The 16,541-nt window shown below is 38.7% G+C and overlaps 1 protein-coding gene across 4 annotated transcripts in view; it reads left to right on the forward strand.

Moving 5' to 3' along the window:
* The window catches only part of b4galt2 (UDP-Gal:betaGlcNAc beta 1,4- galactosyltransferase, polypeptide 2), a 207,468-nt gene that overhangs the window by 181,121 nt on the left and 9,806 nt on the right, over positions 1 to 16,541 (forward strand). For all 4 annotated transcript variants that reach the window (XM_019348151.2, XM_019348153.2, XM_025900060.1 and 1 more), the window contains one exon: positions 8,861 to 8,965. In XM_019348151.2, the coding sequence (XP_019203696.1) occupies positions 8,861 to 8,965 (105 nt within the window). The remainder of the gene's footprint in view (positions 1 to 8,860; positions 8,966 to 16,541) is intronic.

The following is a 16,541-nucleotide window of genomic DNA, read 5'->3' on the forward strand; positions in this document are numbered from 1 at the left end:
AAAAGCCATTATCTAAGTTACTGTGTACTGCCTTTCTGTCATCTCCATCCATGCTGCCCATTTTCCTCTGACTTTCCTCTAATCAAAAAGGCGTTTCTGTCCCCTGAACTGCCGGTCCCTGATCTTTTCTTTTTTCTGAATGAACTCTAGACCGCCGAGGTCCACAGTGGTTCAAAAAGCACCCATACCAGCTCATGTAGGCCCGACAATCAAACCCAGTTTTGGCTTTGATATGAACATTAGCAGACTTTTCTAATATTTTATCTATTGCTGCGCTGCCACATGATCGGCTGACTGGGTAATTTCATGAGTAACCATCTATTACTAAGAACAGTTGTTGTTAACTTGAAAGGAATCGAAAACTGAACCTAATTTGTGAGTTTATGAGAACTGTACCCTTCCAATCACATCAACTATGATTCCAATCATAACAGGACTTGATAAAGACTTGAAATAATAGTAAAATGGATTTTGTAATTTATGTCAATCAAATGTTCCGTTTCTTTTTATATTCCTAAGTTTTCAGTGAGTGTCAGGTATTGAATAACTGACTCAGTTATGATGAATATGATGAATGTTAGTGGACTGTTATGGAAGAGAGCGCAAAACAGGGCACAACCTTTTTTTGTTAAGCTCAATATTTTTTAGTTGTATGAATAATTATGAAGTTATTCATCCATCAACTCATTTTCCAAACCTGTTTCCATGTAGGGTCACAGGAGGGTTGGAACTGGTCCCAGATGATTTTGAGCAGTGGGGTACACTGTGGAACAGGTCCATTACAGGGCTAGCACAGAGAGATGGAAAAACATGCACACTTATATTTATATCTGCATCAAATTTCCAATCACCTTGCATGCATCCCGTTTGCATGTGAGAGGAAAATGGAAGAAACTATACAGGTGACGGTGCTAGCCACAAAATCAGAAACTGTTTATATAATCTCATCGTAGCACAATGAATCTTATAAAAGCACTGCGGCCTTCTTCTGTATTTTTTTTAATCTGGCTGCTTTCGGTCTTTGCACTTGAGTCTCCAAAAAAACGTGCTGTAAGTTCCCCCCGAGTGGAGAATTCTTCAGCAGCCACCCACCTGCTGTGTTTCAGTGGAGGTGGCTGTTGAATGTGTTGTCTCTGGATTATATACATCACACAGAGCATGCTAAAGCTTTCCTTCCTGCAGCTTCGCTGTATCCTCACTGTCCTGTTCTTTCTTGCATAATAGTCACACTACGCTGTCACACTGTGTTACTGCCTCCTGCCTGTCAGAGCCGTGGAAAATATTCACTGTACTCATGTGTCACTTGAGTGTGTGTTGGTGTGTGCGCTCTAGCTGATTTCTTTTCCTTTGGTCAAGCAAGGATGCAACTGCAAAAATAAAGAAACGCTAGTTCATTAGTTAGTATGCAAATCATTAATCCACATGTGCATGTATAAGCATGCAAGGTCACAGCGGCAGTGGAGGTTTCTTTTAGACATTTATAGCTCTGTGTTGCGTCACACTGTACCAACCCTGAACTTCATTTATCTAACAGTGTGTGCTGGCGTTAAGCTGATGAATGTGGGTATGTGTGGAGTTATAACAGCTGCTTTTGCTTTCTTTCTATGTGTGTGCCTTCCTTTTCTGAACGAGTGTCTTTGACCAGCATTAATCATCATGCAAAGTTTCATATTGACAAAATGAGGAGCTAGAGAGCCAGCCCACCCTCAGGGAGTGTTTCATGATGAAAAGAAGATTTTGAAAGCAGGCAGGGAAGGTAACAAGCAGCGATACGATGATGTAGCAGAGGATTTCTGAGCAGCCCTGATGCTATTTTACACAAGCACGCTCTGATCTTCTTATGTTTGAGAAGCCAGCAAACAAAGCTTAGCAGTGCTTCTGATCAGCTCATCACACACACACACACACACACACACACACACACACACACACACACAGAAAAGTTTGGTGTAATTTATAGAGAAGTGTTAAACAATAGCAAATGTAGTTTAACTGGAATACTGGGGGTGTATGTTTAATTCATAATACTCATAATATTCATAACGAGTGGTCCTCACCTGCATTCATCTACTGAATCTGTTCATTTGGTGGCAGAAACAGGTGCCTGAAAACTGAAGGCTGCCTCCCATTCTACTTTTCTCAGTGCATGTTGGGAAAAGAGTGAACTTGTCATGGGGTTTGCTAGATGAGGACCTGATTGCAGGACAAGGTCCATTTGATGACTATAGAAAACAACAATCCAACAGGAGGACAAACTGACTCTAAATAGGCTGGAAACACACAGAGATGACAAACTAATAAAGGACAAAAGGAAGCTGACGCTATATATACACAGAAGAGTAATCAGGGCAGAGTGGAGAGAGCTGGGAGAAACGAGACAAAAACTAATCAAGATAATGACAAGGGAGGAAGTCAAATTAAACATAAGGCACAAGAGACAAATGATTATCAAAATAAAACAGGAAATGAAAAACTGGAACACTGAACACAGGAGAACTTGGCACAGGAGGATAAAACAGAGGAAACTAATAACTGAAAACTGAAATTAGCCTACAACCTAACAGGAGCACAGAAATAAATCCCTGAACAATAAACAAAGCAAGAACAAAAGAGAACAACAATAATCTGAAAGTCCAAAACTGAAACCCCAGAGCCCAGGACCTAGGATCATAACAGAACTGAATTAAATCAATCGAATAATTTATCCACATTTTGAAGTAACTTGCTAGTAGCTCAGCTGGATTTATATTGGGTAGTGATTCAATTATTTAAATTACTTAACTGAACTTTTTTGGATAAAAGGAAATTTTGCTATAGTCTCACATGTATATTTTGATTTTGATCTTATTTTAACAATCTAAGTGTGACTTAAAACTAAGCTGTTAAAATGAAGCTTTCCCGTAACTATAACAGTACAAAACAGTCATTCTTATTATCAAAGAATGTAAACTTTGTCTTCTTCTTCTTCTTCTTCTTCTTTTTTTAGCTTTTTTAAATTGTATTCATTTAAACAGCCATTTAGATAAAGGAGAGCTCAGATTTAAAAAAAGTCTGATTATGCCTTCACACTTCTTAAAACATTCACATGGGACCTCTTTATATTTAAGGATTGCTTAATTATATGCTTACAGTTGCTCCAAGACAATAATAACAGTAAAGGACTGAACTAAATTTAATAATACAATACATTACAAATTTACAAACTATAAGAAATAGCTCAATTACAAATATCCAGTATATTACAGAGACCTATATGATTGACATTTTACTCTAAACTGTAAACTGTAAAACTTTGCTATTTGTTGTCACTGTAGATGATGTGCAAAAGGGTGTAACTATTGCACTGTGTACTGTGGATTAGATGGAAGAGTTACACAGTGGCAGGAATGACTTCCTGTGTCGTTCAGTGGTGCATTTGGGTAATCTCAGTCTCTCACTGAACATCATGCAGTGGGTGGGAAGTATTGTCCAGCATCGTCCTTATCTATCATTTGCCTCTCCGACAGGGGGCCTAAGATGTACCCTTAGGTAAACTGAAGGGGATCCTGATGTGGCCTTAAAAAGAGGCTGTAGCTGGTGAAGGATGAGTCTTTCCAGGGTGTGTATGGCGTGGGAAGTCAGTGCCACAGGCCTGTAATCCTGGGCCCCACTGGGACGTGGCGTCTTTGGTACAGGAACGAGACATGACGTCTTCCACAGCACTGGGACCCTCTGCAGACTCGGAGTCATCATTAACAGTTTATGAAAGACTCCACAAAGCTGGGGGACACAGGCCTTTTCATCCTAAATAAGGGTTTCATACTAAATCTTAGTGTTATTCATTTATATTCTTCCCTGTTGCTAAAATGTACAGGACACTGAAACTTAGTTGTTTAGCTTGTTGGATTCATTTTTGTTTTTTTCTCTTTTGTAACTGAACTTTTTTCATGAAATGCTCCATCTTTGGCTTATTGTTTTAGTTTATATATATTATTTAGTGCATGCGTAGTATTCCCGTTTTTTTTCTCCACAAGTACTGTATTAAAAAGTACAGTTTAAGTATAATTAAGGTCACATTTATTCCACTTTACACCAGAGAGGCATATTGTCACTGCATTTATCTTAAATCCCTTCGAAACTTCTCAGAGGATTAATTTTAATGACAGGTCAAGACCCACGAGGTGAAACTGCTGAATATTTTATGAACACTAAAGGCTAGAAAATAGTACAAAATAATTTCTGCAATATATATATCAAAATATGACTTCTTTCTTCTGTTATTTATCATGTCATGACCCCTGAATTTATGATTTTCCTGTCTTGATGGGGCCAAGGCATATTTTGGGAGCTACTTGACAAAACAGAAAAATATTTAATCTCTACTGTATCAAATACTTCAACATAACTCTACTTCACAACTGCCTCACAACAGTAAAATGCTGCTTACACATTAAAGCATCAATCTGAATGATGCAGCATTTAATAATTTAGCCTTGAGAACTCTTGAGCTTTCTTAGTAAATAGAGCTGTTATTTTGGCCTTTTTCTATAGCAGGCCTCTACCTGCAACAGTTTTTATGCTATGCCATCTATATTTTCACTTAAGGAAGTTCTGGGAGACTCTTCTGAAAGTACCATTACCAGTCTGAAAACAGCCAGCTATGAAGCTGTCTTTATGGCAAAGGGTGAAACAAATTGTTGATTTACTCTAAAATTCTTTCATGACATGAATCTCTGAATATAAAAATAAGATGCTGAGATTTGTACTGAATCAGATGAAGGAGAAAGGATTCACCCCGGGCGAGCCTTAGCTACACTCTCTGCAGGGTAACAGGCAAAAAAAGATTATTTTAAAGATGCAGAACTATGCATAATATAAAACTAAGCTCAGAGAAGGACTGCTTTGCTCACTTTCAAACCCACACATTATTTGCACCATAATAACTCTCAAAATTATGCAAATGCATTCATGCTCACATGTGCACACACACTGACAAAGCAGTCATCTATGCGTGGCTGCTAAATCAGCAAAGTCCCTGAGATTTGAGAGAAAAATAAAGAAAAAGAGGCTAAGATCTCTTATTTAGTTTTTCAATGAATTTATTTATGGGGTTGTTTTGATGGAGTTTGGGTTTCTCTTACAGGCTGATGTGCTTTTGATGGCATGGTGCTGCATTCTGGGTTATTTACATTTTGCTAGTCTGTAGAGAAGATGAGAGGTGAGAAAGAAAAGGGAACGTGAAGAGAAGGAGATGAACACAGAGAAAGTACAGACAAGAGGGGGAGATGAGGAAGGGTGGGGGGGAGAAAAAAGGTGAAAATAAGCATAATGTGAAGAAGAAAATGCACAGAGGGGAGTGGCAAGGTGAAAAGAAAACAAGGAGTATGAGTGGGTGAAAGCCATTTTTACACATTCACTTCAGCCCTGTACTTTTATACACGTTACCCAACGGAGGTGCAAATGAGAAAGCAAATGTACTGTGCAATCAGACTGGACATTAACGATCTTTACCCTCACTTCCAATATTAGTATAGCACTGGTAATAGTCCGGGGTATTCGCAGCTATTGAGTGGTCATCCTGTCTTCTGCCTCGTGCACACTCGAGCAGCACCCTCCTCTAAACCAAACAAAGTATTTCGGGAAGAGAGAAGGCTGTTAGCGCTAACTGTATACTGTTGTTAGCTGCGTTTGAGGAAGAGCAATTCCCTGACCTGATTCTTTACACATTTTCCAAAGTTAATGTGTGGAAATACCTTTAGAGATAGTCAGGAGGGAAAGGAGTGGATATGAAAAGAGGCAGAGATTGAGTTAAACTGATAAATCAGTAAAACTGAGTTTAGCATCAGTGCAAAGAGTGCTGACTGCTGTGACTCTATCCAGTCCATAAAAAATTCACTTCCCTCTGTAATACCAACTTAACTGAAGACACACATTTGAGAAATGTAGCTTTTTAATGTGTATTTTCTACTGAGGGCTACATGAGAAGAGGAGGCAGTCAGCTTAGCCTAGCTTAACAGTTGGAAAAGCTTAACGATTGGAACAGAGGAGTTCAAAAGTATACACTTTTATAAATTTGATGAAAACACTTTAACAGGGCTACACAAATAAATGTTTGTTTATATAGCAATGTCTAGTGGCGCTAAATGTTAGTGCTACTAGGCTGCAGCTATGGTTATAAAGCAGTTAGCTAGGTTTTAAATTTGGTCTTTTTATTGAATGTTATTTATTTGTGGATATATATCATAATATCTATCGATTTTGCCTTCACATAACCGCTAACCAAATTAGATAAACTTGTCCTCCGTTTTGAACAAGTAGCAGTATAGGATGAAGTAAATCAAGCTCGTAGTTTGCAGTGAACATGTCCACTTATATGCAAATACTCTGATACTCTTCAAAACTGTGCTTAGAAGGAGAATGTTTCTTCTGTTTCTGGTTTGTGTTGCAGTTTTTCAAGTTTTCCTATCGCTTAACTAGTAGTTGGCGAGTACTGACAGATAAGTCAGTTATCACTCATGTCATATACAAGGAACTTGCTTACCAGTTGGGGAATATTTATACTATAGAGCTTTTTAATTGGTCTCTTTTTGTTTAAAGTTAAGCCTAATATTTAGCTCCATACATCAGCCTTAACTAAAATTTAGAAAGTAAAGAAAAAAAAGTGACTATAGCTACATATTTTCGCATTTTATTGAGTCACTAAAGTGAATAAATTGAATTTTCAAGTCATTTTTGTGGGGTTGAATAAATTCACCACTTCTTAACCAAAGATATTTTTATTATAAAATGTGTTTTTTCACCATGCCAATTAGATATGATTCTTTGACACAAAAGCACTTCACAAAGCACCGACTTTAACCTTCAGCAGACTGTGCAAACATTTGGAATCAGCTTTTTAAAAAAGCTAAGGTAAAGAGAACAAAACTGAAGGTGAGCGTAATGAGCAGATTCAAAAAGAGAAAGGTATGAATAAGGTAAACGAGGATATAACAAGGAGAGGAGAAGAAAAAAGGGAATAGCTCTGCATTGAAAGTCTAGAATACACGTGAAGTTGCTGCGGAGCAATATCAGGCATGGATGATTTTTAAGACAAAGAGACTGCACGAATCAGAGCGTTACAATAAATAAGAATCGCTCATTCAGTATCCGTTATGCCGTCTCGGGTATGAATATCAATGTCTCTGGAAGCCTCTGGTTTTAAACTGGGCTTTATGTGGAGCAGAGATGTTGTTTGTGTTGTCTACACCCCATTTGCTGTTGCATTAGATATAAATTTCTATGCCGATTTGGCCCTGTGTTGAATCTTAGTGGTAATACAATGTTACCACTGTTTCTAAAAGTTCTGATCCCACACTTTACAGGGAAACACACTGCTAATGCTCGCCTTATTCCCAGCTGATGTCCCCAGAGCTCGAGAGTGAGATTGATTGGTTGGATCGTTTATGTTTGTGGTATACAAGTATCATTGCTGTGTTAGTTTTTAGCTTCCTTTGTTTTGCAATGTCCTGTCTAGGTGAGTTATGTCCCTTTAAGGATGGGACTAAAAGTTCAATGTGAAGGGCAGTAGAAGTCAAAATAGCCGATACACCATCACAAATTCTTTCCTGTTAGCAAGAATACTCAGTTATTACGAGATATGTATAGATTTAATGTGTCTTATAGCAATATTTTAGCACAAATATTGATTAGCTGTACCGTCCGTTAATAGAGTTGTCAGTTGCTGTAATGATTTTTTTTGCCCTTGCTGGCCTTGAATGGACGCAGGGATACCTAATGAAGACCATAGCAGATTATAAACTAACATGACATTACATTTCTGTTCTCATATTCTTATTCTCCTTTCTTTTTTCTTGGTCTCCGCAATGTTTATCCAATTCTCAGTAGACTCACAGAGTAGCATTGCATAACTATCACTTCTGAGGAACAAAATTAACCTTTTCACAATTTTCTCTATAATATGTGCATCACAGAAGTGCACATATTGGGGTTCGAAAGTTAATTATTTGGTTGCAAAAGCTGTCAGAAAATCCAAAAAGTGCGTTGTGCAGTAGCTCACGCAGCTACACGACAGATCATGGGAAATAAGGGCCTTTCTCTCAGTGCTGCTGAGCGTTTGGTGTGACAGATGGATAGCCAAAATCCACGATTCTCCAAAGTTCAGCTAAAGCTGCAGTAATGAGAAGCTTCAGCTGTTTGACAACAAACACACATGAGACTAAGTCAGTGGGAACGCCACGGGGGGATTTTGTACTAAAAAGGCAAAATTAAGCAGCCGCATTTATTGATTTGTTTTGAAGCAAAACATTTGCTCGCTCTCACTTCTATTATGTGAGGAATTCCTGCTTTTGTTGACTTTCTATTAATATAAACACAAGTTGAACATATCCCATTTTATTATTGATTATTTTCATACAACTTACTAAATGTGTGGATTTCCAGCTTTTCTGTTGTGTGTGACAAACATTTTTATTATTTTCGTTTACTATTCATTAGGTTCGAGCATTTAAAACATTATTTCAGGGATTAGATATATGAACCGGATATTTTAAAGGATTTTTTTCTCACTTTTTGTACACTAAATAATTTCTTCTCACAGCAGAAGTGCTGTCATTTCAGGCTTCGGCTATGGGAACTTGTGATTTCCATAAATTGATTCTCTTTGCTGTTGATTTAATAAAATAGCTGATAGATGAAATAAAAAGTTGCAGCCTCGCTATATTTCTTCATTAATGTGTTCTCCCTCTCCTTGTCTTCCAGCTCTGTTTGTTACAGTATTTTCCTCAATAATCAGCATGTTTTCTCTCTCATCTCCTCTTTGGCTCAGTTTGTTTCCTTTCTTTCTTTTCTCTAATAGATTCTGTTCTATCTGCATGTGTTGCAGGATCACTCTGAATGGGATGAAGGTGTCTAGGCCAGACGTTCGCATCGGCCGCTACAGAATGATTAAGCACGAGAGAGACAAACACAACGAGCCCAACCCACAGAGGTACTGCATCATTGTCTGAAGTCGTTCTCCGGCTTTATATTCGGATCGATCGCGCTGCTTTTGTTTCACAGCTACTCGGTTCAGACGTGTCTTTCTGAATTTTTCATTTCAGTTTGAAAGAATTATGATTGCGTGGCACTGCAGAAGTCATCAGTGGCATGGCTTTATAATTAATGTTTCCTACAGTGCAATATACTGCTCTGAAATGTGAGGCAGTGTTATGGGCAGCAGTGGGTCTCCTGTTCGCTGCTGTCGTCCACATTATCCACTGTCACTCTGTCCAGTTTTGCAAGACTTAAATGTTAAAGATACTTTAACCTTTAATCAGAGGTGTTTAAATGAGGACTTGACCTTTATTTTTAGCAGTTTCTAACACCGTGCACATTCACACTTGGGAGTTGCCTACAACTGATAAGTACTGCAGCTTGTCATAAGAAACGGTGGGCAAAAGGAAAATTGCTACCTTTGATACACCTTAGAAGTGTGAAAGTGTTTTAGAAAAGACTTAACTTTATATATTACTTCACTAGTGGCATCTTTACAGCCTGAGTGATGCAGTTTGGAGCAATTAGTTGTTACTCGCTGAGGAAAGTCAGAGAAAGCAAAATGTCTCTGCAGCACCACAATACTGTTTTTGCCTACTTGGTGAAGGTCAAATGAGGCTCATCATTTAGTGCCAACGTTTAGATATAAAATAACATGTTTGATTTTTCTATACTATAGTGATTTCATATCACTCTTAACCCCTGTGAAAACTGTGATCCAGGGAAATGTACACACTAATATCACCGTACTGTATATGCAGTACTGTGCAAAAGTCTTGCCCCTCTCAGTTTAATATTTACCAAGAATCCAGAGGAGGGTTTTTTTCGGTTCTCCAGGCTTTCTGAAACTCTCTGAAACTCTTTCAGTTTTTCTTTGGCTGCTTTTTCACTCCTTTTCACTCCAGCCTGTGTACAAGCTGATTTTCAGAAGAATTTTTTAAGCCACTTATTGCTGACCTATGAATCATTCAAACACAAAAAGGCACCTAACTCAAGGATGAACCAGTGTTCGTTCTACACATATTACACACTTTAGCAAAAAAAACATTTTTTTATTTGTATCATTAGGGCACTTTGTAACGAGCACCCTGTCACAAAAACACATAATTTATTCCCATTTCTTCAGTTGAATATACAAAAATGCCAAACACATCAGTTTGACAAGTATGAAATCCTATTTCTGCACCAAGTTGACTCCCAAAGAGTTATTTGTCATTCCTGCCTGTGTTCTGAGTATGCATTTAGGTCCCCCAAACTACACTCAGTCTGCATAACCTTTGGTATGTTGTGTAGTATGTCTTTAAAAATTTTGAGGAAACAGGACCACTGGAAGACAAAAGAAGCAGAATCTTTAATATCTGAGAAATATCTGACCCTTCAGATGATCCATATACTGTTTACTGAAGCCTCCTCAGAGATGGTCTCAGTGGAAGGGTGCCTGTCAAAAAGCTGTTCTTAAGGAAAGGAAACGGGTGAAAAAAAGTCTCAGGAATGCCAAATTACGCAAGATTTGGACTGAAAATAAGTGACAACAGGTTTTATGGCGTGATGAATGCAAATTTGACTTTTTTAGTTCAAATTGTCATCAATATGCACGGAGGAGGTCAGGAGAGAGGTACAACAGTGAGTGTCGAGAGCATTCTGTAAAACACAGTGAAGGTCACGACTTGGGGCTGAATTTCAGTCAGTGGTGTTGGATGGAAATCATGAACATGAAAAGTGCCATCAGATTTTGATCCACCATGCAATGCTATCTCTCAGTCTGAGGTGCAGGTGTAAACAACAGGAGTGAAATGTTTTAGTCATGGTAGGATATTAAAATATTTAAGCAATAGCCCGATGACATGCAAGAAGACAAAGTGGCATGTTAACTAAATAAAATCCACGTATGATTATAAATCCTTGTTAACTGTATTGATTGAAAGTAATCTAATATTAGTTAAATAGTAATATGAGCGTTGTGGCTCATATAAGTGCAGAGAATCCTAGATAGAAACTTCATGCCTAAAAGTGTCAGATGACTGAACAAAATATAAATAAAACAAACCTCTGAAGGCCACAGCTCAACCTTGGTGGTCACTAAAAGATTGTGAGATTTTTAAATGCCAAGGACAAAACACTTTCACTAAACCAAAAATTGCTTTTCAGAGATACGGCCCAGGGGCTTAAATGTTGCTCTTTTGGCTACACCCATTTAAATTGCTTTTCAGACAAATGCGTAAAAAACTTCCCCTATAAGTGTGTTATTTTATGGTTTGATGAATGAGACCCAATATGCAGAGATGAGCCCTTCTAGACACATTAATCACCAGGAGTATAGCACCTCACATTAAGCTGCTTAAATGTGGATTATCACTGTTTATTCTCCTCTAAGAGCCCCCGTTTTCATGCCTGAATAGACTGGGCAACGATGCCTCTCAACACAAAAAATCAATAGCTGCTGTGGCTCCGGCAGAATGGAGACATAGTGAAATCTGTTGTCTCTTCCAGTAACATTTTAGTTTGATCTCATGTGACATTATTATGTTTCACCATTCTGACAAACTGTGCTGCCTCATGGTTCAGAGTGAGGTCTGGTTTAGTTGTAGCTCCTAAATTGGTTTATAAGAAGATTAAAAACTGCTGGCAACAAGAGCCATGAGTGAAAGAGTATTGACTGTGTTTGCTGGAGCCAGACAAATTCTGACCAGCTTGATCTGAATTTTGAAGATAGCCTGTGAGCACTGCGTCTGATACATTGTTAAAGTTTTTGTTTAATGAGCTAGCCTGAATGGGATCAATAGCTCTTTTTACAAGAGAGGCTTTTGTACAGCTTGTGAAAAAATTACAAACAGCAAAACACATCAAAAACAGTCACAGAGCTCTGAAAAGGTGCTTCATAAAAAGTTTGGACAATATGCCAAGGTCAGTCTAAACTAAAAGAAAGTTTCACAAAGGTATCTTCGAGAATTATTTTGTAATCAAAAACTGAATTTGAAAACTTTCACTTTTTTTCTTCTTTTAAAATAAACTTTAGATAAACGTTCAAAGTATGCATTCTCTGGGTACTACAGCTTTCTCCTTCAGTCAAAAGATGTGCTTGTTATTTTGGTTGGATTCTAAAATTAGCTGTAAGTGTGGATGTGAGGCTAACTGGTTGTCTGTCTCTTAGCCCTACGACAGACTTGGGGCCTGTCTGGTTTGTAGGGGTCTACCCTGCCTCTTACCCTACAACTGCTCGAATAGCCTCGAGCCCCACCACGAGCCTGAGCTGCAAAAGCTGAAGTGTTGGATTAAGTTTTTATTTTTAGCTTGTTGGTAACTCATTAGCTAAAAAACAAATCAAGCCACAGCTATTGCACACCTTTAATACTTTCCTGTACGTGACAAATTAAAGGAAATATGTTTTGTTGGTTTCCATCTTCATATTTTTATTCTCGGACTGTCCTAGAGCAGCTTTGTATGAGTCACAGTTCAAAATAATCCTTCCTTATCATAAACTGCAGCTCAGTGCATCCGCTTAGTTCAGACCTGAAAGATGCCATTTCAGCTCCTCTCCCTTTAAGGTCAAGGAAGACCGTAAAGGGAGAGTTTCAGCTTTCTTCTGATTGGCTGCTCAACACAAACAAAACTTTGAAGAACACATGGGCGGGTTAACTTTTCCACAGCCAATGCTATGTGAGGGAGGTGACCTCATTATGGATTTCTGCTCTGAGACAAGAGTTAAAAAATAAAAAAAACACAAAAGCCCTTTGTCACTGGGTTGAGCAACCCCCAGGCTGGGCAACTCCCCACTTATTCTTCACCTTCTTCTTTGTCACACCGACCCTCTGCATGTCCTCCTTCACTACTCCCTTCACTGTGGTCGCCTTCTTTTCTTCCTACCTAGCAGCTCCACCTTTGTCCAGTATATCCACTATCTCTCCTCTGCACATGTCCAAACCATCTCACCCTTGAGTATCTAACTTTGTCCCCAAACTGCTCAAGCTGAGCTGTCTCTCTGAGGTACTCACTTCTAATCTTGTCCATCCTGTTTACTTTCAGTGAAAATCTTCATGTGCCACCTCCAGGTCTACCTCCTGTCTTTTTCTTAGTGCCGGTGTCTCCAAACCATACATCATAGCAGGTTTCACTACCATTTTGTAAAAGATCCCTTTTACTCTTGCCGACATCTTTCTGCAGTCACTGCTTTCACCTCTGAACTGCTGCCTTTTCTTCTCTCTCGCTGTCTCTTAACACGTCTTCCCCGCTTTCTTCTTTTCTTGTTTTAGGCTAACAGTAGCACAATGTCCACCAGCACCCTGTTGGCCACAAAGAGGGTCGTTGTTAACCCAGGCTTGGACCAATCCTGTATGAAAATGACACATAAAGAATGAGACATGCTTCATTTGGCCAAGATTTTACGCCCTTCCTGATGCAGCCCTCCACGTTTATCTGGGCTTGGTACCGTCAATAGGAATACACTGGCCACATTATTTAAACTTTTCTCCATGTTGTTATGAGCATACACCATTGTAGCAGTATATGACTGAAGATAAGAAAAGCATAATAGGCCCCCTTCAACATGGAAAAGCTGAACTCTTGTCTCCTGCAGTAAGGAGATCTGAGGCATCTGTCATGCGATGGGGAGGTAGGATTTGACTTCACTTGTACGCTGAGAGGGAAAGGTCACTGCAAATCCATACAAAGCTGTTCTTGTTGATCACAAATACCCATAAATATATTATATTATATTATATTATAAATATGAATTGGATACCTTAAAGAGAACCTTTTTGTCTCCTCTTAACCTTAAATATGTAACATGACTTTTGGTCTTTTCTTAGTTTTCTGTTTTATTAAATCTCTTTTCTTCTTCATGCCAGTCTCCTATTACAACCTGCAAGGTAATAAATAAATAAACATAAAATATAAAATCACCTGAAACAAAATGGAGAGATTTTTTTTCATGCTTCACGTCTCCAGAAGTAGAGATGTCAGACATCCATCTAGATGTAGTTTAACTTCAAAATTAACAATCTGTCCTGGAAAATGGCAGCAGGAACCTGAATGCAAAGATGTCTAAAATAACCAGGCCTGTTTAATGTGTCATCTATCATTGTTTTGTGTATGTGTGTATATGTGAAAGTGTGTTTGACTCAGAGAGAAAGATTCAACGATCCCTCTGTAATTGCCTGCTGAAATGACACCGTTAGAAATAGGAGCCAGCTAGGTCAAAGTGGTCTAGTTGCCTTCATCAAAATCAATAAATCAGCCAGTAGACTGAAAGAGAGAGGGAGAGAGTGTTTGTGTGTGCACACACTCGTGCGTGTGTCTGATTGATACCGTTTTGTCGTTTTCCTCCTCGTCTTGATGGTCATTCTGGACTCTATAGACCATAGACCACACTTCCTCAATAAGAGGTGACACCAACAGGGACGCTATTTATTTGAGGTCGATGCATTATTCATAACTGTGGCGAGGGGCAGAAAATAGCCGCCTATTAGTGAGCAAAAACTTCATTTTTACAGCCCTTCTGGACACTCATTATAATGTCTCGGAAATTTTGGCTTAAAGGATCTGTTTGAAAAGAAGCAGGATTTGGGTTTAAATAAAGCATGGCAGCTTAGAATAATCAGGAGGCTGTGAAAGGAGAAACGGCCACCTCATGGCAGTGTTCAGGCAGTGTGGGTGAAGGGGAGAGTGTTTTTCTCTGTCCTCTCTCTGCTGTATCTGTCTTTGGACATTATATTTAATTCACTTTTCATCTTCTCAAGCCAGTTTTGCATTTATTTTAATTTACTTTAAAGGGTCTTTTTTCGCCAGAACATCTAATGGTTTCTGAAGAGAGCGTGAAAAAAGGCAGAAACAAGGAAATAGTTGTTTGGTTACCAGAGTGAACCCTGTTCTCTGAGACATGTTCACAATAAAAATGCACATTTGCTGTTTTGTAGCAGATTTATCAATTACTTCATCATCTTACTTTAGCATGCATCCGATGATTATTGCTAAACCCAAAGTGGCATTCATAAGAGGGCAAGAGTGCATTTGCAGCAAATCTCTGAACATATTTCAGTCTGGACCAAACTACCAATTAACCAACACTGCCACCTATCACACCACCAAATGCAACTCAAGATGGTAAACCTAAAATCTATCATGCATTTGTACATGAATCATCTATACATAATGATTTGCTTGTATATTCAATTGATGATTCAAGTTGATGATGATTCCACTCAATTCTTATGGATTTCCATAACCCAAGTAATGTGACTGGCATGACCAGCCTATTGTGTGCCTGACATGATGTATTCTGGGAGCTGCGGATGAGCATGGATTTCTAGTGCCGTTGGATTAGAATGAAACTTTTCCATTTAAGTACATTTACTCAACAACCAAATTATAGGTTTGACGTCCATATACTTTAAATCTTTTTATTAATTGTTACATTTATGAGACCTGGTTGCTCGGGCAAAATTTTTATTCAACAAATGGTTGGCAAGTGGTTTCCCCTTGTTGGTGAGTGTTTGCAAACATATAGGCATGTCCCACACAAAAGTCGAGTGACCAAAACAGTCGGAAGGAAGGTGTTCGGTGCAGTATCGCATGCCTCTGGAACCAGTTTCACTTGGCAACAGCAAGCTACCTTTTGCAACCAATGGTTACCAGGGGGTTAGTGAGTGACTTGTAGGCCTGCATAACTGTGGCTTCAGTAATTGATTTTACAGAAATTGCCAGCAGCCACTCTCAACCAGTCAGGGAATACTTTTTCCCTAGCAACCACTGGTTGCCAGGCGAGGAGCCAGTCTCTAGGCCTGTGTGACTGGAGCCTTAAGTAAAAAGTCTCAATACATCTGTTTGATTTTGCAGAATGATCTAACAAAACATTAACAGCAACACTGTTGTTAATTTTTGTCATGGAATAAATCTGTAATTGAGGTTTTGCACACATGTGACAATTAACAATGTAACATCAACTTGGCAGACAAAATGATTATTCCCTGATTGATTGTGTTTGGTTGCTGGAGGTTGACAGCTGGTTGCTGGGAAAATAATTGCCAAAGCCTCCAGGCACACAGACCAAGAGACCGGTCAGGGACCATGATCGCTTTGTTTGCTAGCATATAAAGTTTTACCTTTTACCATAAATTTCTTAATTTGTCAGTTCTTTAGTCCAAGAGATGATTTGGGGATACTTGTTGAGAGCTTTCAAATGATATCACATACCCAGAAATGTGACAACCAATAAGGTGTCAATGGCACAATAGGATTCTATACTGGGAAATATTCAAAAATTGATAGAATATCATAAATAGACTACCTTTAAACCATTTACATTGCCTTGTTCTGAAGTATATCAAGGACTTTTTGGTTATTGGGCCCTTATGTGCCGTATATATATTCAGCATGTATGTGTGTGTGTGTGTGTGTGTGTGTGTGTGTGTGCGTGTGTGTGTGTGTGTGTGTGTGTGTAATGTTTTATTTTAAGGTTGTTCTTGCAGAAGCCTGCCAATTACACTGATAAACTAAGCTTTTGTTTCCGCTTTTTGTCTTCAGGTGCAGAGTTTCTT

Source organism: Oreochromis niloticus, linkage group LG18 (assembly GCF_001858045.2).
Source record: "Oreochromis niloticus isolate F11D_XX linkage group LG18, O_niloticus_UMD_NMBU, whole genome shotgun sequence".
NCBI classification, from domain to species: Eukaryota; Metazoa; Chordata; class Actinopteri; order Cichliformes; family Cichlidae; genus Oreochromis; species Oreochromis niloticus.